Source organism: Chelon labrosus, assembly GCF_963514085.1.
Source record: "Chelon labrosus genome assembly, chromosome: 7".
In the NCBI taxonomy this organism is placed as follows: Eukaryota; Metazoa; Chordata; class Actinopteri; order Mugiliformes; family Mugilidae; genus Chelon; species Chelon labrosus.
The window spans coordinates 28723799-28746925 of NC_140343.1; the positions used below are offsets into that span (position 1 = coordinate 28723799).

General features: G+C 39.5%; 2 protein-coding genes across 3 annotated transcripts in view; one reads left to right on the forward strand and one right to left on the reverse strand.

Moving 5' to 3' along the window:
* Positions 1-74: 74 nt before the first annotated feature.
* On the reverse strand, positions 75-12507 carry prkacba (protein kinase, cAMP-dependent, catalytic, beta a). 2 transcript variants are annotated; one of them, XM_084548830.1, is made up of 10 exons: positions 11900-12507; positions 8209-8270; positions 7753-7881; positions 6872-6970; positions 6092-6174; positions 5774-5900; positions 4344-4439; positions 3728-3850; positions 3363-3527; positions 75-3204 (listed from the first exon to the last, which is right to left on the reverse strand). In XM_084548830.1, exons 1-10 carry the CDS (start codon positions 11943-11945, stop codon positions 3079-3081), a joined length of 1056 nt encoding a protein of 351 aa, XP_084404956.1. In that variant the 5' UTR covers positions 11946-12507; the 3' UTR covers positions 75-3078. The 2 variants fall into 2 exon arrangements, with proteins under 2 accessions (XP_084404956.1, XP_084404955.1); XM_084548829.1 differs by lacking the exon at positions 11900-12507 and adding an exon at positions 10189-11079.
* An 8751-nt stretch (positions 12508-21258) lies between these two features.
* Positions 21259-23127, forward strand: part of ttll7 (tubulin tyrosine ligase-like family, member 7) — a gene marked incomplete at both ends in the record, with an annotated part of 54835 nt that continues 52966 nt past the window's right edge. The window contains 2 exons of the mRNA XM_084548314.1: positions 21259-21283; positions 21605-21736. Of these exons, the coding sequence (XP_084404440.1) occupies positions 21259-21283; positions 21605-21736 (157 nt within the window). The remainder of the gene's footprint in view (positions 21284-21604; positions 21737-23127) is intronic.

The window sequence follows — 23127 nt, forward strand, 5'->3', positions numbered from 1 at the left end:
GCCAGCGTTTGTAGTTCGGCGACCACCTGCTGAAGCACAGCACAAGTTTTAATCGTATTAAACACAAACAGTCATGGTTTTAATAAAAAGAATTTATTATAGTGACATATCCTTTGTTACATAAAATTTGCTACTGCAAAGTATATTCCCCTTGCAAACACAAGTAAATATGGGTGGGAAAAAACCGTGTCAGCCTTCTAAATGATGTGCAAAAGAAAAATCCACAAACTAAACACAGACACATTTCAGATTATTGATCCCATACTGGCATGTGTGACTAGCTACAAGAACTCATGGACTTATTTCCTTCAGTCAGGAGTGTGGAGTGGCTCAGGGAAAAGTGCCATCATTTACATTTAGTCTGAGGAACATTTCACATACACGGGAGGGAAAAACGATGCATTAGAGGAACCGTGGATTTTTCCTACACAGTTTTTGGGAAGATTTTCACACACAACAGGCAGTTTGGACAGAAAACATGCTAAAATTCCCAGTTGTTGTTTACCAAATTTTCCCAAATAAATAATATTTTTGATGTTGAAATTACAATCGGGGGAAAAATAAATATTTTGGATCCCTTTTGATAAAAGTTAAGTTCAAAAACTGGGGAAAAGATCAGAAAAGGTAAAGAGAATGAAAAATAAGTTAAAATGAAAAGGTACAATTTTAGATAGGCATTAGAGGCGTTGATGTGCATTAACGGTGGTAAATTATTTTTATACATGTTATGGGCAAATGCAAGAAAAGGGTGTACAAATAAATAATTCAACATATTTTAGCAAAATATAACATTTGGAACCTCCTTACATACAGTATACTGGGACCTATGGAAGTTTAAACATGTAAATGTTATTTTATTAGAAATCTCTAAATATAAATAAAAATAAGAAAAAGTTGTGCCTTGAAGTGGAACGAGGGCTAAATAAAAACATCATGAGCTGAGTCAATGAAAAACAAAGTTTAAATTCAAGCATTGCCAATATCCATATACAGTGCATCTGTACCTAAAAAACAGCATTCAGTCTCCAGACATTTCACATTTGGTTGTCTAAGATTGTTGAAGTTGATTGAACTGCATTTCCCTCATTTACAAAACCAAAGCATCAAGTCAAATAACAATCAAAACTTCTGAAGACTTCAAACTGAAAGACTTTCAACAGCGCATTTTTGTTTCAGACACAACTTGAAATGTTAAACTTTGATTTCCCCACAGCCCTGAGCGTCCTACCTGCAGAAATGACCTCAAGCTCTGATCTCCATTTGGACGGCAGAGAAAAGCTTCCTTCAAAAGGAATAAAGGGTTCACAAAAGCAGAACTGCCTTGTAGGTACTGAACATTTGACATACAGATTCTTTAGTTACAACATTTTGACGTGTCACGGGGAGGATTTCAGCAGAAAGGACAGATGTCAGAATTGATGCGACATGAATGGTGCTCACTATAGAAAAATCCCTAATAGATCCTACAGTATATTTTTCTGATGGGTAAATGTATTAAATATGCACAGACAATAACTTAACAAGAGTGGCTTACATTAGAAAGAAATCATTTTGTCCCTTAAATATCTCTTACTGACCTCAATCAGCCTGAGCAATTTTGCAGAGATGAGTGAATATTGTTCCATCACAGTGTCTAAGTTGGTAAGAAAATGACACAAGTAGACTGTAACCACTTTCAGTGACCGAGATGAATGAATACTTTAAGTTTATGATATTTCAATTCTATGTTATTGTGAAGCATGTTTTTTTTGTTTTGTTTTTTTCATGTCATGCTTTTCAAAATTACTTTTCTGCTGCATCATTATCCCAGGTTACGAAACCATTTTAACAAAGCTGACAAACGAAAGTGGTGGGAAACTTCAGGGCACTATTAGCTTGTTGTGACACCATTGTACATACATAACAAACATGCAAGAGTAAAAATAAAAAATAAAAGAAATATGGCAGCTACACAATGTCTTCCAAGTGCTCTGCTCAAACACAGAAGTAAAAAAAACAAATAATAAAAATAAAAGCAACCCAAACAGACATGTGACCTACACTGCTTTGCACCCATGATATCTTCTAAAGAAAATCTGAACTTTCAGCTAGTGGAAAATGCCATGTTGATGCACTTCTAGTACTACATAGATGATCTGTTGCGTGCAGTAACATACTCCTCAGTTTCCTTCATTGTGAAACAAAGTTGTATCTGAAAAATATATAATTTCATTCCATAACTTTAATACCGCACCACCAAGACTGAGGTAAATAGGAAATGTTCTGTGACCAGATATGGATAAACAATGCTACAACTGATCAGCTAAAACAGTACTGACAAGTTTCTGCTTCTTAATGTCAATCGTCAACTATTAATCTCCTTCTGTTGACAAATCACCAGTGTTTCTTTCACTCCATTCAACTCCCAATTCTTTCTGATCGAATTTTGGTCATGCTTAAACAAAACTTATATCTCGTACACAATGTATATATCTCTATGCACAAATACACGGTTCTGAGTCTTAAGGACACCAGAATGATGAACAACGCTTCATGTTTCAGTGTTCATTATTAACAAATACTAAACTGAACCCTAAAAGACACTCAGGTATGTAACAGACAACAGATAACTGGCAAACTTCTTGTCAGGGGAAAATAAAAAATAATAAAAAAATTCCTTTAAATTTCCCAAAGCTTAAATCACAATATGTGCAACACCAGCTAATACAATCAATCACTCTTTGTGCCGCTTAAAAATGGGAATAATATTCGTTTTCATGTCGCGTAACAAAGAAGAACTTGAAAAAGGAGAGGGGCTATACTCAAAAGTGGCCAACACAGAGAACAAAAAAGACAAACAATGAGAACGTGGTCTAGTACTTTGTGTTGCAGCACAACAGGTGTCTGCATAATGTGCCTGTGTATAGAATAGTGCTAAATGCACGTAGAATCATGGCAAAAAGGACCTCATTCAGCTGTGTGGAATGAAGGAACGAGGCGTCTGTTTGAGCAACGTGACAGCCTCGGTTCCACCTTAACCTTCAACAGAGTGCAAATATCCCAAAACGTGAGAGCCCTGATGAGACTCTTGCCCGTTCACTAAAAATCAGCGAACTCTTTTGCACACTTTTCCGTTTGTGAAACACGAATGTCCTCCTCTTCGTAGTCATCAAAGTTGCTTGTGTCTCCTGGTCCTCTGCACTTTGGCAAGAAGGGGGCTTCAACCTGAGAATGTTGAAGGACATATATGTAGTTTTTTTTTTTTTCAGATCAGGAACCAGTTAATTGAAAGCAAAATATGAGTTACATCATGTCTTTGGATCAAGAATTATGTCAAAATAAATCCCTTAGCAGAGCCTATTCTCCAGCAAATCAATGCCTACCTTTCGCTCATAGATAGCAATCCAGTCTGTTGTGGAGAACCACTTGTGATTTTTTATGTCATTCACACCGTTCTTCAGGTTGCCAAATCTCTTTGTCAGGTCTACCTGGAGCAGGTTTCTCAGTAGATCCTTCAGGTCAGAGCTAAAGTGAGAAGGGAATCGTACCTGCAAGATTAAAAAAAGAAAGAAAGAATGTCATACACAAGTTTCACAAAATACTCGATTAATAAATCGCAATTAACAGCAGTAAAGAACAACTGAGGATGAATATTAAGTTTGTCCCTGCAGAGAAGCAGAGAAATATAGTTCATTCAAATAACAAAAACATAGAAACTTGGACTTTGCCCATAGCTTTCTTTGCATACCTTGCCTGACACGATCTTTTCATAGATCTGGATAGGCTGATCAGCAAAGAAAGGGGGGTAACCAGCAGCCATCTCATATATAAGAACTCCAAGTGCCCACCAGTCCACAGCCTTGTTGTAGCCCTGGTGGAAATAAAAAATCCATTAGCTCACTTAATTGTCTGTTTTACCTTAAAGTAACATTGCAGAACTTTTGCATCCCCCTTCTGGCATTGAAAATAAACAAACACTTTGGACGCAGTGTCATGTATCCGTCAGTGTACCAGCACGGTACTGACTAACAACACAAGACTAACCAGCCTTGTGTTGTTAATTTAGCTAGACTGAGATCATTCAACTGACTTAAATAGTTAATGACAACAACAACTACATGTTTAATTTCTCTAATCCTCATTTGGTTTGTCTATGATTATCTCACAATGAATGTGGATTTGAGTAGAATTGAATACGAGAGAATATAAGTCAGTGCTTTCACCACATTGTCAGTGTTTCATTTGTCACTCAGCGTGCTGGAGTACAGAGCTAAAATAACAGAAAAACATGCTACTGTCCTAATATGTTCTTACTGTACTGTAGTAACACGGTTGTATGGGCGTTAAGGGAATGAAGTGCTCACCTTGCTGAGGATGATCTCTGGAGCGAGGTACTCAGGAGTTCCACACAATGTCCAGGTCCTGCCTTTTACTCTTTTGGCAAAGCCAAAGTCTGTGACCTAAGGAAAGAGCAGCAGAAGTATGATAAGAACAGTGAGCACACAAGGGCAAAGCTATCATATACTATACTTCTAATCTGAACCACGGCTAATAAGAAAAACACACATGTTTGTCACGTTATTAAAATTAAACTTCCAGGGCACACTCACATGACACACAGTACCTTTGTACTGAGTATAATTGCCCATGCTTAGAACTACCCTGCAAACCATCAAATCTAAGTCAGACTCCCTATATAAGTCCAAATACAAGCGTTTTTATCTGTTTTGCACTACATGTCACCTCCACATCACTATGGCTTTGCTGATATTTTTAACAGTATTTTAGTGTTTGTCATTCCCTGGAAAATGATTTAAAAATCTTGATGACTCATCTTAGACTTCCTGCTGCTGTGAGGCTGTACAGCCAAGCCTGTTCCCTGTAGAGCACATTTGTAGAACTACTGTTGCATTTAATTGTCTATTTTTGTATTTACAGTATTTAATGTTTACTTTCCCTTGTCTTGTGCACTGTCCTTAACTATATGCTACATCAACACTGAATTTCCCCACTGTGACTGGGATAAATTAAAAGCATTATCTTATCTTATAGTAACTGTGCGTCCAATTAAACATTTTTCACGTCCCTTCCTCCCCTGTGTCTCTCCTTCCCTGACTTTCTTGGCTCCTTATGGATGGTCCCTGCTCAGGCCATTGGAGCTGATCAATCCCAGAAGACAGGGGTTTTTGGGAGGGGAGCAGCCTCCCTAGCTCTATTTTCCCAGCGTACATGTAAATATGCGACAACAAATACCACTAGATGTTTCAAGAGGACTTCATTATGCTGGGCTCGAGTACGCTTACGCAACTTTTTGTTTTTTGAGTATGGTAGATGTATATTATAATCCAACTGAACCGTGCCCAGGCCCACCTCTTCAAGCATGTCAGTGCACAGTAGGCAGTAGGCACACTAGTAAATAGAACTGGATTTTAGTGATCTTGGCCTGCTTTTTTGTGTTGTTTTTGTGCTGTCCCTCTATGTACACTGTTGCCCATGAAGATTGGAATAATTTTGTTTTCAGACACAATCCTCTTTTTATAAATCACATTGTCACAATCATTTCATGAGAAGAGGTCAAAAATATTTAATTCCAACTTTATGGGCAAAGGTGTACTAATATCTGGAAGGTACACACACATCCCTACTGGTTGTTAAAACTGTTATCATAACAATTAATGAAGGCAGAGTGTTCTGAATATCTTCTGGGTTACTTACGGGGCATGACTAATAGTTTATGGACAACATTTTTCAATAATTGAGACCTTTCCACATAAATGATACACCTGTTGTGTACCTGGATGTATCCATGTTGATCTATGAGCAGGTTTTCAGGCTTCAGGTCTCTGTAGATGAGGTCTAAGGAGTGAAGGTACTCAAAGGTGAGTACGATCTGAGCTGCATAAAATCGTGCATGGTGTTCACTGAAAGAGAGAAAGGTAAACAGTCAGATATTGGTGCAACATATGAACACACCTTTCTTCTGATCAAAGAGGAAAACTCAGTCAGCCAACATAAAAAGATGTCAAAGCAAATACCATTTTGTCCAGCAAAGCATGGCTACAACGACACGCCATACAAAACAAAAATAAAGTTCAAATTATGTGTACAGTACCTGAACCTTCCAGTGCGTCTGAGGTGTGAGAACATTTCTCCACCAGGCACATATTCCATCACCATGTAGAGGTTTGAGTTGTCCTGTTGATTAAAGTAACATTACTTCTATTAAGGTAACTTTAAAGCAGATGAGCAACATTCAGGAAGACCCAAGACCCATGACAAGATATTGTGGGTATGATATCTTTGTTAAGGTGGTTCATTTATTCAACTTTAACTACTGAGATGTACAGCCCAACTCTAGCATTTCAAAAGGGGAACAGAAACTAAGTAGGGCATAATGGTTTAAAAAAATTCACGGGTGGGTATGAACTTCGGTTTTCGAAATTAGTAAGTTTTAGTTAAAAAAAAAATACATATTCAAAAGTGCTTAACTGGCCAGAATACCTACTGCAACAGTTATGGCACTCAAATGCCTCAACGATTCAAATCCTGGCTGTTTAATCTCAAGTACTAAAAAAAGACCACTAAAACCAATCCAACATATTCCTAACTAACTTTAATTACCGTAACATCGGTGTCATTTCAGCTTTAGAAACTACACCAAGTAATGCTGAATTTCTCTCTTTTTGTCACTGGACAAAAGCAACCAGGGACTTGGTATTTACAGCTCCAGACTGATTGACCTGTACAGTATGAGCAGAGAAGTTGTAGATTCTGGCCACACAAAAAGACAACTATAAACCTCAAACAAGACTAACCCTGCATGCTACAACCAAACAGTCTGGACAGTCAGAATAGCGTACACACTCCGTTACACCCTTAGTATTTCTAGTACCTTGAAAGCGTACTCCAATCTGACGAGGAAGGGGAAGGAGACGGCCTGCAGTATTCTCTTTTCATTTAGCGTGTGTTCTATTTGCTTCAACTTCACCACCTACATAACACAAGACAAGAGACAAGCAAATAAGAATGTTACGCATCTTGAACTGTAGGTATCGGTGCGTTCTGCAATTTCTAAAATCTAACACGACTAAGTACACATGGTTATTGGTACATCTACTCCATTTATATTATATTTATATTTCTTTATTTAAAATGACTGTTACATTGTCATGCAGTTCAAAGCATGACTGGTTTGAACACGACTAGGTTCCCATTGACACTGCATCCACACAGCTACGAGATCAATTTTCATTAGGTAGTTCTTTGTTTTACAAGGCTTATTTTGGAAGCTTAGGAAGTCAGAATAGAGTGTGCGGTATCCAAGGAATAATAAACAAAATAAAAATCTACTGTGATATATGGACTATAATAAGCTGTTCAGTTCTGTGAGGAACTAAACAGAGTTTAGTACACAAAATATAGAGAAACTAAAGTAGGCAGAGTGAGAAGCCATACACTATATAAAGGAGTGTTTTGTAGCTGTGGACCGAAACAGAAAGTCACTTAGGTTTACCTCTAGAATTAACTGTGAAATTCAAGAGAGCAGAGAAATGCTAACCTGCTTCTCGGACTTTCACATCAGTTTTTAAAATCGAAACTCTCATGTGATGCGTGTTTGAGGTTTGCAGTGATAGCAGTGCAGTGCATGAGAGGAAGCGTTCCATTTCCTTTCATGACACACATTAAGTAAAGCATTTGCAGGGGTTTATTTACACAAACAAGCAATTTAAAACTCTAGCTGTTATGGATTTTTTTTCACAACCCTTCACTTACTTTTTGTTTGTCCAAGATCTTCATGGCATAGAACTGGTTTGTTCCTTTGTGTTTAACAAGCATTACTCGTCCAAATGAGCCAGTGCCCAGAGTCTTGAACCTGTCAAAGTCATCCAGGCCCGTTGTGCTCTGTGGAAATACGTTATCAGTAGAATTTACTTAGCAAACTGTGGCAATTTGGAAGTATAGCATACAGTACGATAAGCTCTGATGGCCACCACTAGCTTTTCTCTTGTAGTAGCTCAAAAAAAAAGCATATAAGCTGAATGGAAATGTTTGACACAGTATCATTTTTCAATCAAGTCAATAAGATCTGTTACATTTTGAGCTACAGGACGTGACTTGGTGCTATCATACTACTTATCGGGTTTTGGCAATAAAATACTTGAGCCTCAAGTGTTAAGAAAAATTCTAGTTTGAATTCTGTTAGCAAAGTGCTCATTGGAAACAACCTACCTGTGGTGGACACTCCCATTTTCTTAAAAAATCTTCTTTGGCTTTAGCTAAGAACTCTTTCACTACAAAAAGAGACACATTTGTGATACAAGAATTAGAATTTTGGTACTAGCACAAGGTCAGTTAACAGGTTCAGGGCAGTTTAAGGTGTTCAGGGAAACCAAACAAAGGCAGTTCACACGTTCAGAGGAGCAAATGCATTTTAAGGTCAGGCAAATGTCAAATACTGGGGAGGTAGGACTGTACTTAAACAGCAAAAATATCTCCATTATAAAACTCAAAACCACACACGTATGCAGGAGATTTGAATTCACAAAGTGATGCAAAGAGCTCTGTGGAGTTTAAAGAAGTGGCCAATTTGAAGACAAGCTATTCTGCATCCCTTTCAGGAGTAGGTAGAAGTAAAAGGGGAGCGGCAGCAATGGCAAAGGGCAGAGAAAGGACAAAATGCATAACTGAGACTACAGCGCAGGCAATACATTAGACAGTGCATTGTGAAAGTCACAGCAGACATGAGATGTCCGAAGTCAAAGAGTCGTTTCAAGGTGTCTAATGTCTCACTGGTGTTACACTTTGGTATGCTGCTACTAATTTAAATGCATACCTAGCACTGACACACTTGTGACTTAATTATCTATCTTAGCATGGCAATAACCATTTTAATACAAGCTTAGTTATAACAAAAATTGCTCTGTGACTTGGGATGCCTCATGGAAAAATGAGCATACCAAAAGTCTCTGGTTTGCAGGAACATTCACCCACATGGATGGAAATGATGGAGAAGAGAGAGAGAGAGGAAGAAACATTTATGAAGAGCTAAAAACAAGAACATGTTAGATTCACACAACAACATGACACTGAAGAAGACAACATAAGGCATCTCAACCTCAGGATAGAAGTTAAACCTAATAAAATTAATCTAGATTGAAACAAGAAGATTATTTTTGGTTTCTTCGATAGTCTTTGAAAGCAGTGGTTAAAACCAACACTACCCAAAGTCATAGGATGACTACATCTTATTGCACAACAAACAAGATATAGAATAGAACAGAATAATTCCTTATTTGATCCCTCATGAGGAAATGCTTTCTCTGCATTTGACCCATCCATTTCTTTACACAGTGGTGGGCTGCCACTTGGGTAGCACCCAGGGAGCAACTTGAGGGTTAGGTGCTTGCTCAAGGCACCTCAGCCACAGATGCGAACCTGTGACCCTCCATGCCACAGCTCCCCTCATTGTTTAAACATAGTCAAATCAGTTTCTAAGTTCCTAATATTGTGAAATATTAATGCAACGGGTAGTTCTTCCTATTATCTCCTTTTTCTTTTATTAGTTGTTGAAAATGAGTGGATTTTTCTGTCCATGAGCATTTGCTTGTGTGCAGTTGGTATTGTTCTATATTTTGTTCTAACTTTATCCATCTTTCCTGCCAGTATTGGAGGTTTACGTGATTCTACAAAGAAGAAAAGACGACACTGACTGAAAAGACACTGTAAAAAGCTGACATAAAAACACAATTCATACTTGCAAAAGAGTACACAAAAATGACAGGGCACAGATATTAAGATGATGTAAGCGGCTGTGGCAGCACAAATGACCTGCACTACAAAGTGTTTTGCCTAAGCTGCTTTCGCTAATGTCTCTGGTGGATGCAGAATGTGCGTAAATACTGCAATTGTGAACCTGATAAGGAAGGTAACGCTAAACAGGTTATGAAACCAAGCGGCTGCTCATAGTTCAAGGAGCTAATGAACCCATGAAGGCCAACATGACTAGCACACACACATAACAGCAATGCAACAAATAAAATATTAAATGAGGAGGTCTGTCAAGCCCATTAAACAGGACTTATAGCTTAGACAAAGATACACCGTTTCGCTGATTTGACATGTGTCAAGTAAACGCGAACTGAAACCCATCCTACTCAGAGCTACAGATGGCGGACACATTTAAAAGTAAAAGCAATGCACTGCACTTACTCAACTGATCCCACATTATGGTGAACTCAGAGATATGAGGAATCTCACTCTCTTGTCCTTTCTGCTCTTGGCCACTCTTAAGATATTTGTGGAATATACGGCTGGCGAAGGATTGATCCTTTCCCTGGGCCATTTTGAACCAAACAGCCCGATGTGTGTGAGTGAGACGGCACACAGGCAAAGTAACCGTTGTCAGCCAGTGATTCTAACTTCCTGTCTGCAGTCAAGTGCTTTGCAATGCTTGGCTAACCACATCAAGTTAAGCTTCCTGTTCACGTACTCTGCCTCAATTTCAGCAGCCAACTGCATGTCCACTACACTTCATCTCCCATGCAAATAATGATCCATGTTTTGAAAGAAGTATACCAACTAAAACACCAGCTTTGTTATGTCATGCCAAAAGCCCTGTACATCTGTGGTGGATTCATCATCGTGCTGTTAAGAAAACAGAAAGCTTTTAACACCCAAAGGGAAGTTTTCACCCTAGGTTAGTGTGCTCTCTGGTGGTTATGTTTTAAAATGCAGTTCATCAAGAACTTTCCCTTATTCTCAGATTCACCTTTGTGGTTTGACCCTTAGCTGTAGACTTTAAATAATGCTGGAGTAGTAGAAATGTGGGGTTTTACATCAGTTTCAGTCACTCAGAATAACAGCATTAAATTGAAATGACAACGACAAGTTAATGCGTTACCCTAACTTTCATCACAGTGTTACTGTACATTACACCTAGCCCCACCCTGCAGAAACTACAGGTGGCTTGAGTCACAACTCTGTGAGACTCTGCGAGCCACTGCCAATCAGAAAGCAGGTCAAGATCAGGGCTCTCCAGACACACCACTAGCTATGGCACAGTTTAGTGGATTAGGCTGGTCATTACTCAGAAACGCACAGTAAACGCAAGACGATGCCCTCTGGCTACTGCTTTCTAGTGATTAATAGAGTGCTTAAGATTGCAAAATTGCTCTTCAGCAGGTGCAATTGGAGTAAGAGGGCATCCTTGAAGTTCTAGCATCAACACAACATGTTAATGCCACTGTATGTAAGCGGTGATCAAGGGATAGAAGCTGAGCATTTTTGCAGTTTTTAAATTGGAAAACAAAGGCACTAAAAATCCAGAAAACACTTCTTTTTACAATGATTGCCCTGCTTCAAACACATCAAGCAGTACAAACTATGCGTTACCTGCTATAAGGTACCTGTTGTTAACAATAATCTGGCCTTGCTCTTAGAGGAAAGCCATGTTTGCTGATGTTATCTGGCTCTAGGCACACAATATTAGCTCTTTGAAAATGAAACAGGGTGCTTTTAAGGATCAGTTAAACGCGTGTCTCAAATAAAAAAAGCTTTAATTTCAACTTTCTCTCTAGAAATGACATTGATTGCTGTGATACGGTTTCAATAAGATACTGACCACGCTGGTATTTGCTCATATGCCGCTTTCAATAATTAGCAGGCTGCATCATTTGTGGTACGGTTTCCAGTTGACATACGCGAATAGAAATTATTACGAGAGAGCCAACACGCCTTGTAAACTGCCCTACCAAAGATGGTTCTGCTCTGCAGCCCATATTGCTGTACTGCCTGCTAACACTGGACAACAACTGCTAAATACTGCTCTCCACTGACTTTAATAAACAAGCTCACGATGTGCAGTAGCAAGATTTAAACGGCTAACAGGCTAGGACTAGGTGGATTGTTTCCTGGTGCTCACCGCTTTCTTGTTCATTGCCTTTCTTGGCAGTTGCTGTGTTTCCCATCGTAGGAAGACAGGGCGAACCACAGCTGGCTAGGAGCGATGATGGTGGCGGTTAGCTAACAGGGTGCTCCGTTAGCTAGCTAACAAATTTCAGCTTGTGCTAGCTGGTTGGCTAAAAACGACATCAATGTCTCCTCTTTGTGGACAGAACCTCGACGTGCTCCGCTAACCGCCTCACTGGTCCGTATTTACAAGGTCCTTTGTCGTTCAAGTATGCCTCCGCTGGAATGACAACATGATCCAGACTTTTCACCTCTGCCTGCTGTCGTTTTGTGTTGCGTTCACGTCATACGGGAGTACTCACGGAAAAGACTTAATCGGTGAAATGCTACCTTCAGGTACCGGTCGTAAATACACTGTCTGGCCATAAAAAAAGTCGCCACCCGAAAAAAACTAAACACCCTACCCTAATATTTCACACAAGACACCCTTATATTTCTTTGGACCGCCTTAAGCTTTGATTACAGCATGCATTCGGTGTGGCATTGTTTCGATAAGGTTCTGCATTGTCACCAGATTTATTTCCATCCAGTGTTGCATTCATTGTTCACCAAGATCTTGTATTGATGATGGGAGAATCTGACCACTGCACAAAGACTTCTCCAGTACATCCCAAAGATACTCAATGGGGTTAAGGTCTGGACTCTGTGATGGCCAATCCATGTGTGAACATGATGTCTCATGGTCCATGAACCACTCTTTCACAATCTGAGCCCCATGAATCCTGGCATTGTCATCGTGGAATATGCCCGTGCCATCAGGGAAGAAAAAATCCATTGATGGAATAGGCTGGACATTCAGTATATTCAGGTAGTCAGCTGACCTCATTCTTTGGGCAACATAATGTTGCTGAACCTAGACCTGAGCAACTGCAGCAACCCCAGATCATAGCACTGCCCCCACAGGCTTGTACAGAAGGCACTAGGCATGATGGGTGCATCACTTCATCTGCCTCTCTTCTTACGCTGATGCGCTGGTTCCCCACTATCCTTCCAGTTTTTAATAATGCGTTGGACAGTTCTTAATCAAGTTTTAGTAGCTTCTACAAACTCCTTAGATGTTTTCTCTGCTTGATGCATGTCAATGATTTGCCCCTTCTCAAACAGACTAACATCCTTTCCATGGCCACATGATGTGTCTTTCGACATGGTTGTTTTAGAAATGAGAAGCTACTCATTGAATCAGCTGGGTTAAATATCGCCCATGCAGTAATTATCCAATAGGAGGCTCATACTCATTTGCTTACTTAAATCTAGGTGGTGACTTTTTGTTTTTTGGGCCAGGCAGTGTAGTATTAACAATCATTACATTTGTGTAAAAATATTGATAGTAGATACAGGTAGTAATTTGTTATAGCATTTCACTCTAATACATGCATAGCATGCATAACAATAATGACTATACAGGAATAATAGCTACTATTAATTACGGCTATTTAAATACGTATAATTAATACATGAGATTATAAAGTAATTCTATGTAATAACAGCCTGAAAACATACACCCCAACACTTGAGTTATAAACATCAAGTTTACAACTTAAATAAGGTTTTTCGCTAGTGCTGTGTACTACTTACATTCCCTTTGCTGTTTCTTTATCCATATGGTACAATGTGTTTTAGATCATTTACTGTCTATCATCCCACCACCAGTCTAATGCCAGAAACCACAATTTCCTATTCTCTGAGGCGTTTTGCAACTGTCACAAAGGTAGACAGCCACTTTGAGGCACTAAAATACATCAATACATGATTATTTCAGCCATAATGATGAATTACTGAATAAAATGAGCGTAAATAAATAAACACACCCAAGTGATCAATTGAAATAAGTCCAACTATGTCTGACAAGTGACAAAATACAAGTGTGATGTCAAAGAAACTGTCAAATCACTGACAAATTCAGTTTATAGTGGATTTAGAACTTGTCAGAAAACTTTGCACGCCATGTTAGTCTTCCAAAGATACACGTAAAATAAAAACATAAGCGAAAGAAGAAGAGTGTTTGACACATTTGAAAGAAGTGAACTGCACGTTAATGACGCGTCCATTAACGGTGAGGTTGTTTTTAGCACCATGGTCAGCGACACAGTTGCTAGGTAGCTACACTGTGTTTGTATCAGCGAGTTGTGGAGGAAGAGCTGCACCGAACCCTGCGTTAAATAATGACTTTAAGGTGTGCGGAAAATAACTCGCAACTGCGGTAAGAATTTCGTTTTCACTCTTAACTAGTTAACCGGTCAATATGATATACGCAGAATTAACGTGTACCCACTGCTGAGCACAAACTGTCACGGTGGCACCATATTCCGAATGAAAACTTCAGCAATTCATCCGGGTTCCCCCTGTCTTGCAGGGTGAATGGTTTTGCCCATGGACTCGCTCCAGTACTCACAGCACACAAGAGGGGTACAATATACAGTTTTTTGTCTATCAGCCAACATCAGTTTTTAGTAGTAAAATCGTTACACGCCAAAACAACAATATAGCATTTAAAATACTTTCGGGAGTGGACGGTTTCTCTAAAGAGACCACACTGTCTCTCTAAACGGTAGCTGTGCCGCCCGAATGAGACCATCAGAAGAGCTGCACTGCCAGCGTCCGGAATAAATAAGGTAACGTTAACATGCTACTTGCATTCTTTGCTAGGTAGTGCGGCTAAGCTAACTGTAGAGTAACCAAGGGTCATTAGGTTTCCTCCGAATTAATAGACACTATCTCGTTTGAGGAATTTGCTGTTTAATTTTGTAGCAGTGTTAAATAAAAACGCCCCCATTCGCTGAGCAGCAATGTTAACGTTTCTGTGACGCTGGAAGTTAAAATGATTGGTCACACTGCCAGATTGTTTCCCTGCTTGATTCTTACACCTGACCTATGCAAGTGGCTAGCAGCCTGACGTTAGCAAGGGCTTGCTAACAACTAATTCATAGCAGTAATGCACCTGCCCAATCTCTGTGACAATTTATTTGTTAGCACGACCCATTTCCCTGAAAAAACCCACATCCAAGATATTGCCTGGGAAATTTAGGGAATCTAGCTTGTGCTAATACAGGCACTATCTACAGGGGGATGGCCTACAATCCTTCCAGTGATCTGGAAGATACCATATTGACTAGTTTGCTGTGACAAGCATATGTGCCCTCGCTGTTTTATGTAGCATAGCTTCTTAGCCCAGGCTAGTTTTGGGAGAACCCTTAATAAATCATTCTATTGCTTTTTAGCTGAGCAGTATGAGCTCAAAACGTAATTATATGAGACATGTGTTTGAAGATTTATTCTGGTCTGTTCAGAGTGTCACTTACAGAACAGATGCTGATGGAGCACCACAGAGATGACCATTCCCAACAGAGCAGATGGATTATATAATAATAACAGATTAACATATGAGTTCTGGATGGCATCCTGCCTCTTGGCCATGTCCCAGATATAATAGTCTTAAGATGGATATGATATGTGTAATCTTTTATTTTCATGCAGCCATGTTTTGAGCTTCAGCTCAGTCATATTATTAGGATACGTAGAGTAAATTTCTATGGTCATTCCACACTATTTAAAAAAAATATTTTTCATTTATTTATTTATTTTTTAAATAAAGGCCTGGACTCTGAACGGGACACTACAAAAGCAGAATTTTCTCTGTCCTAAGTCACTCTGTGGTAGATTTACTTTAGTGTTTAGGTCTTTTTTTATCCTGCTGCATCACCCAGCGTCAACTAACATAACATTATCTTACAAAGCAACTCCAAATTCTAATTCTCCTTCCACCGTTCCCCCTCAACTGAAGAACTGATGATTCCTCTTACATTTTCAAACTGTCATGTAACATCATCAGTTTGTATCATAAGATTCCACATGTACACTTTAGTCAGATATGTGTATCTATGACAGATGTATGTTTATCTTGCTGTTCTCTTCTCTTCTCTCTTTGCTGTTCTCTTCTCTCTTTCTTCTGTCTGTACCCGGCTGGCCTTAGTCAGATGGGTCCCTCCATATGAGCTGGGTTCTGCTCGAGGTTTCTTCCTGTTAAAAGGGAGTTTTTCCTTGCCACCGTTGCCTTCAGGCTTGCTCTGGGGGTTTCAGGCCGGGTTTTTGTAAAGCGTCTTGAGACGATTTGTATTGTTATTGACGCTATATAGATAAAATTGAATTGAATTGAACTGAATTGAAGTAATGTTTTCATTAGTTAGTATGCAGAACCCCTTTTCACCCATACATACTCCTGCATCTTCCCAAACAATTCAACCTTACTTTTGTTCTTGCATTTGTGTAGTTGCTTTCTTTTTGACATACTGTATAATGAAGCGGCCTCCCACTATGCAGACGTTGCTACGTGCACTTTCAATTCAATTCAACTCAATTCAATTTTATTTATATAGCGTCAATAACAATACAAATTGTCTCAAGACGCTCTACAACATTCGGTCTGAAACCTGGCCTGAGCAAGCCTGAAAGTGACGGTGGCAAGGAAAAGCTCCCTTTTAACAGGAAGAAACCTTGAGCAGAACCCAGCTCATATGGAGGGACCCATCTGCCTAAGGCCAGCCAGGTACAGACAGAAGAAAGAGAGAAGAGAACAGCAGGAGAAACGAGATAAACATACATCCGTCACATACATTTGACTAAAGCATACATATAGATTCTGATGATGATACAAATAAAAAAAAAAAAAGGTATGGACTGACTTTTACAGCCATTTAGTCTAAAACACTGTACATTGTCTCTGACAAAGTTAAGCTACACATTCAGCTGTTTGTTAGTGTATTTCAGTACCCCGTAGGCTGACAGCTCCCACTCTCGTTCTTCCTCGTATCTGGAAGCAGGCACAAAGCCAGAGTTGGGTCACAGATTGAAGCTAATTTTAGACCCACTGGCAATTCTAAACTAACTACTTTCCTGAGAGCTGTCCACAAATGCAGCTATCATTGCTCCTGGGCGGATAATGTGGCAGCAGTGGTCAAACAGATAATGACCGCAATTTAAAAAAAAAAATTATTATTATTTTTTTTTTACGAGCAGTCTTAAAGTATATTTTAGACCTTGAAAATAGTGCAGTGCGTCTTCATTCGTAGCCAGTGTCTCCTTCTGAATGTCTATATGAGTGTGAAGTTCCAGTACTACCGTAATTGCAAGACTGGGGCATACTGTATGTACAGAAAGACACAAATCCTGCTCGCTCAGCATAACACAATACTAAGCGGTATTTCCCCAAGCCTTTCTATTGATTCAGTATTTGACAAAGGCTTTCATGATGCAGTCTCATGTGAGGCAGCAAAAACATAAAACAGACCCCTCAGGGATTGTGTCGCTGGTTGCTGAAGGTACTTGTGTAATAGGTGTGACACAACCTGTCATGTATTACAGACTCTGCTGCCTGGGCTCAGCTTTTCCTTTGGCACACTTCTTGCAAAGCTTTTTGTGCTGTCTTAGTAGATTTGCTTTTGATGCAAAAGCAAGTACTCTTGAAGTGCCACTTGTCATTGCCTTATGATAGCAAGATAATATATGTATAAATTTACATTCCTTTTAGAAGAATTTTGAGCTAGAACAACTTAGCTTCCTTATATAATTTTTAATCATTTTTTTCCAAAGAACAAAGAAAAAATATATATTCTCGAGAGAGAGAACTATGACGTGCAGTAACATGACCACATGTCAACAACTATGCATTCAGAGGGAATCTGCATAATAACACCCTGAAAGACAATCACTCATTTGTTGGGTATTTAAGGCCAGGGAAAACAAACAGTGATGCAGATGAACAGCATGAAGAGCTGACTCTTTACAATGAATCCTTTCTGTGTTGTGTGGCAGGGGGGGGAGTGCCTGAGCTAAGCATTCATGGACGCGCTGCACATTCTGTTCACCTGCAAAGGCCCTTTGGCTCACTCTATTGGGGAAAAGAGGTTATTGCATCAGAGGAATGACAGTCCGCACCACTTACTACAGTGGATTTAGTTAAGATGTTGTGGTTAATATAACATCATGGGAGCAATAATGATTATGTTTTCTAAAGCCATCAGCATTATAAGCTCCATTTTGTTGTTTTTCTCATGTCAAAGTCTCCACAAAAACCTTTAAGAAGATGGCGTAGTCAGATTATAGCTGCAAGGAGAAAAGAAGATTCTCTTCTATTTTTTTTTTTTATTGTGTTGTGAAATTGATATGGAAAAAGAGGATGGGTAGGATTCATTTATCATATAAAAGTGTGATTAGGTGACTCCATCAATTAGCAATAACCGTTATTCTAATATGGCGTATTACATTGAAGTGTCACCTCCCTTAAGTGAGTGCAGGTAAAAGCGTAACATCTTGTTGTTTATGGCCATCGTTGCTACTGAAAAAATGAGCAAAACATGAGGAGTCCTCTTTTTGCTGGGTCATCCATCAGTGTGCTACGAATGTGCCTCAACTGTGACCTCATAGTGCAGAAGCCAGGCTAACAAGCCTAGATAGAAATCTGTGGAGACATTTCATCCTAAGATGCACAAAGAGATACATATAATCATGCTACCATTAGAGGGATTTGAATTTATATTTGTGGTTGTGTTTTTCTCCCCTTTTTGTGTGATATGTTAATGGTAGTTAATATCTAGTGAAAGAGCAACATTGCTGTCTACTGTAGCTGAAACAATTAATATGCTGGGTTGCTGTGTTAATAAAATAAGCAAAAAACATATTTATTCTTAAATTATGTATTGGTGGCATGTCCAGAATAATTTAGATAAATATCCCAGCACATGTCTGAAGATTGTGTGTGGTGTATGTTCAGTCCTGTGTGTGTGTTTGAAGGTGTTTAGGTGTATCATATGTGCCTGTCAGGTCCACCTTTGTTCCTGAGGGTTTACATGACACCAAGGTCCAGTGCTCCATAGAGACAGTGTTTCCTGCCTCCTGTACAGAGAGTCAGAACACCACTGGGAGGCGGGTGCAGATTGTCAACAGCACAGCTTGCCTCACTTTATCACTCTGACTCTTTGTTGTTGTGCTCCCCCTCTGCGCTGAACTCATTCCAGTCTCTGTCCTTCCCAGGATCAATGTCTTGTGCTTACCACAGGCAGACAGGGAGGCTGACAGTGAAGACTATCCACTGATCAAGCAATGCGATGAGATTGTTTCCTCCCCTTAATTTGTGCATAGGCTGCAGATAGAATCAATAGGGTTGCTTTGGAAGCTGGCTTGTGTGCGTGTCTGTTAAATGTGGACAGGAAACGTTGGTAGATGGTCTTTTCAATACTTTTTCACCACTAGAGGCTACTGTTGATCTCCTTATGAAATGTAGCTTGAGACTGTGTACTGTAGATGTAGTCTCACGGGTTTATTGCCTAAGATTTATGTGGTCTTTATATAATGGATATCTATTTCATGGACCAGTTCCCTACACAGTGTCTTTTTGTTGTGTTCTCTGCAAAATCATAACATTTTACTAAGTATTTCTACAATATAAAATGTAAAACTGCTAAAGCTTCAACCACTATCCAGAATAACATTTTTAAGTTTTTCTAACCTTTTTAGCTTGTGATCCCAAAAAAGAGACATTGCTTTCTTGTGTCTGATGGTCATTGCTTGCATGTGCTTATGGGTTGTGGCAGTGTTAGCGAAACAGTAATATTTAATTTTCTTTTTTTTATTTGAATAGTTTTTTTTTGAGATTTGAAGAATTTTCCAGTTATTCAGAAGTGAAAAAAGAAAAATAAATATTGTATGTTGTTAACTGTTTCATAATCCTTTGGATTTATTATGCAGCCCCTTGGTGATATTGCCAGAGCTTTAGTAGTGATCACTGCTAACTCAGAATTTAGCAGCAATGGACATTTGTTATGAATCTTTGTGTTACACAAGGCATTTTTATTGCGATCGGGCTATTATTCTAATTGTTAGTGGAATATGAGTGTCCATGTAAATTCAGCAATCACATGCAGTCACTCTCAGGTGTGATTGCATGAACATTAGTTTGAGTCCAATCCTGATTTTGATTATATATGGTATATGGTGAACTGATGACTCACCAGGCCTTCACTAAATAAAGTCGCACAGATTCATACACATGTGCAGTTTGGGTCTTCAGTCCACCTGAATGCTGTTTCTTTTGAAAACTGTGACAAAGTAGGGGATAATGATAGGTGAAATCACACAAAAAATGCAGAGCCCACACAGGCAGAAAATGAAAACCTAGTCCTAGTGTCTTCTGACTGTGAGGGAAGAAGACTGCGCTGCCCAAGCCACCAATAATTTTAATGTTGACAACCCCACAATGGTTGATTACCTCGAAAATTGGTTTGAAGACACGCTCATTGACCACAGCCAAATAATAATTTGGCTGGTGACTGGTGTTGAGTTCCCACATTGTTCATAGCCTCGAGCATCTTTTAACAAACCACTGTAAAGATGCCATCTGTTTGAATGGAAGTGACCTCCCAGCCATACAATTAAACCCAGCTGGCACAAGACACAACGAGATGCTGAAAACTCTTTAGCTGACAATCACATTAATATTTCACAATGATTCCTTGGTATACTAATTATTCCACCTTTAGATTATTTAATTATATCACTCTGCACTCCAATTTATGGAGTGCAGATTATTTAATTATATCACTCTGCACTCCATAAATTGGAGTGATATAATCTCTACACGCTGTTCTTGAGCTAATCTGTAGGCCACATGAAGTTTGGACGTCTGTGGCGATTGACACTGCAGAAAGTTGGCAACTTCTGCGCACTATGCGCCCCAGCACCCGCTGACCACGCTCTGTCATTTTACGTGGCCTGCCACTTCATGGCTGAGTTGCTGACGTTCCCAATCACTTCCACTTTCTTTTAATACCACTGACAGTTGACTGTGGAATATTTAGTAGCGGGGAAATTTCACGACTGGACTCGTTGCATCCTATCACATTTAGCTTACAGTTCTGCAGTAGTAAAATATGTTTTTTCTCTTCCTCCACAGGCGTCCCTATCCCCCTCTGTCCACCCTCTCCCTCCCTTTCTCCTCTTGGGGCTGCAAATAAGCTGGGGCTGTGTAGACCCTTGAAAAGTCCTCCCCCTCCCACTCTTCCCTACCACTGCTGCCCCTTCTGACTTCCCTGCCAATCCAGACTTCGCTGCTGCTGTTTGTGTCGTGAAAGGTGCTGGCAGGATGCTCAGATGATCCATTGGGCCATTCTGAACCACGTCATCCACACAACTATTGACGGGGAAGAGTAACTAGTGTAAGTGTGAGGGAACCCTCGGGGGGTGCTGTGAGCACCCAGTAAGGCCCACCTGCCTAGCCTGGCAGAAAGCTTGGCTTGCCCCCTCCCTTCTCCAGCCCCTGAGATGCCCTCCCCTCCCAATGATGGAGGTGAGTAAGATAAGTTCAACTCTCTCAGGTCTAACAGGGACGTTCTGTGGGTTGGTTAGACTAGATATTTTTGTACATGCACTTTGGCAAAAGCACACATTCACATCTGTAAACACACACATCGTAATTTAACGATCATGATGCATGGAGCCACACCGAACTAGATTCTTAATCCATTTACATTCCAGTCCCATAAACAAACCTCTGTAAATCCCCTGCAGAAATGAATGTAGGAAATATATTGGAAGACTGTTGCTCCCCTACCAGTCTGGAGTACAAGCTGTAACTGTACCTAGTGTTGTTTTCTGCCTCCTCCTTCAGAGGATCAAGGAGCGTCCCCCATGAACCGGCCATCTGTGGGCTCCTACCAGAGCAGTGGGAAGAGGAAGGTGCGCACCAAAAAGAAGAAAGGCACCATCACCGCCAATGTCGCCGGCACCAAATATGAGATTGGTATTGCAACTTACTGTTTAACCAACAATATTAAAAATCCTTGCAATTTCAGTAACATCAATAACAATATACACACATTAGATGAGTCATTAGGTACACGAGTGAAAAGGAAAGCAACATAAAAGTCCTGAATTAAATCTTAGCTTCAGGACTTTTATAATGTTGAGTTTATGTTGAAAGTAAGAAAGGCAGTAATTTAACTATATGATCATTTTATAGGATGCAGTTTGTGCTGCTGTTAAATTGGATTGAATAAAACACAAAAACGCCTCTGTGATTTAGCCTGGGCCTCTGACTGAAATGGTGTTGTCAAGATAATAGAAACATGTGTTGGTACAACACCAAAATGAAAACACTTTTGAATCCACAGCTCTTCTAGTTATTTGAAACAAATGCTGAATATCATAACCTTTATGAAGATTGAATCCACAGCCCTTCTAGTTATTACAGAATGAACAGTCTTACTTCTTTCATTGTAGATGAAGATGAAATGCTGTCATTGTCAAGGGAGTTTCCTGAAAATGGTTTAGCAGGTGCATAAGTGATTAATGAACTCAAAATAAATCATAATTGGTTTTGTCTGGTGAGATAATTTTATGTTAGACTCATTGTGATAAACCCAAAGCCTCAGAATTTCAGGCTTCTGAATATATATTTGGATTTTCCCAATGAAAATTTCACAAGTGAGCAAAACCACCATTTAGGGTGGTCTTGAAGGTAGGAAGAATATGTTAACCTCAGTATAGTTTGGAATCCCAAATCCAATCACAACATTGTTTGAACAATAAATTTGAATTTGTTGCAGTGGAATGTTTGAAGCAGGTAGTTGTTATTTAATGTCTTAAAAAGAGTTACACTCCAGCAGAACAGTTCACACCATGGCAGCCCAACCTTATGTACATACATAAATCTTTGTTGATGTAATTTAACTTGGCAGTGAGGTTTTTTTTTTTTGAGATTGGCTAAAACAGCATTGTAAGCACTCCTCACATGTTCAATATATTGTGTGGCAGCAGAGCTCTCGGGGGTGAACTACAACCTATGAAACTAAAGAGTCAGCATCAGCAAGAAGAAGTTGGATGCTGCCGGGATTCTGTAGGTAGATGGATGCCCAGCTGTGAGTCAGTTAGCTAGCTGTGACGAGACCCTCACAGTGGCCATTCTGAGAGTGGTGCAGGGCTATTTTGAAGGAAAATTAACACTAAGGGCCAGATGGATAGCTCATTTTTGCTGTTACCTTTTTTGCACCTGTCCTTTTTTTAAGTTTCAGAATTGATGGTATTACAAGTAAAGGTTAAAGGTTAGCAAGTACAGTGTTGGAGGGCTGCTTTACGTTTTTTGAGAATCGATTGTAAACCCTGCACCTTAGGGCATCTTTATAATAAGATGTA

Excerpts from the sequence above, each read along its gene's own strand:
- prkacba (XM_084548829.1), bottom strand. The coding sequence starts at position 10,321 with ATGGCCCAGGGAAAGGATCAATCCTTCGCCAGCCGTATATTCCACAAA. Across the intron at positions 7,882-8,208 it reads AATGGGAGTGTCCACCACAG|AGCACAACGGGCCTGGATGA; the intron begins GTAGGTTGTTTC and ends GTATTTCCACAG. Across the intron at positions 5,901-6,091 it reads AGACGCACTGGAAGGTTCAG|TGAACACCATGCACGATTTT; the intron begins GTACTGTACACA and ends TCTCTCTTTCAG.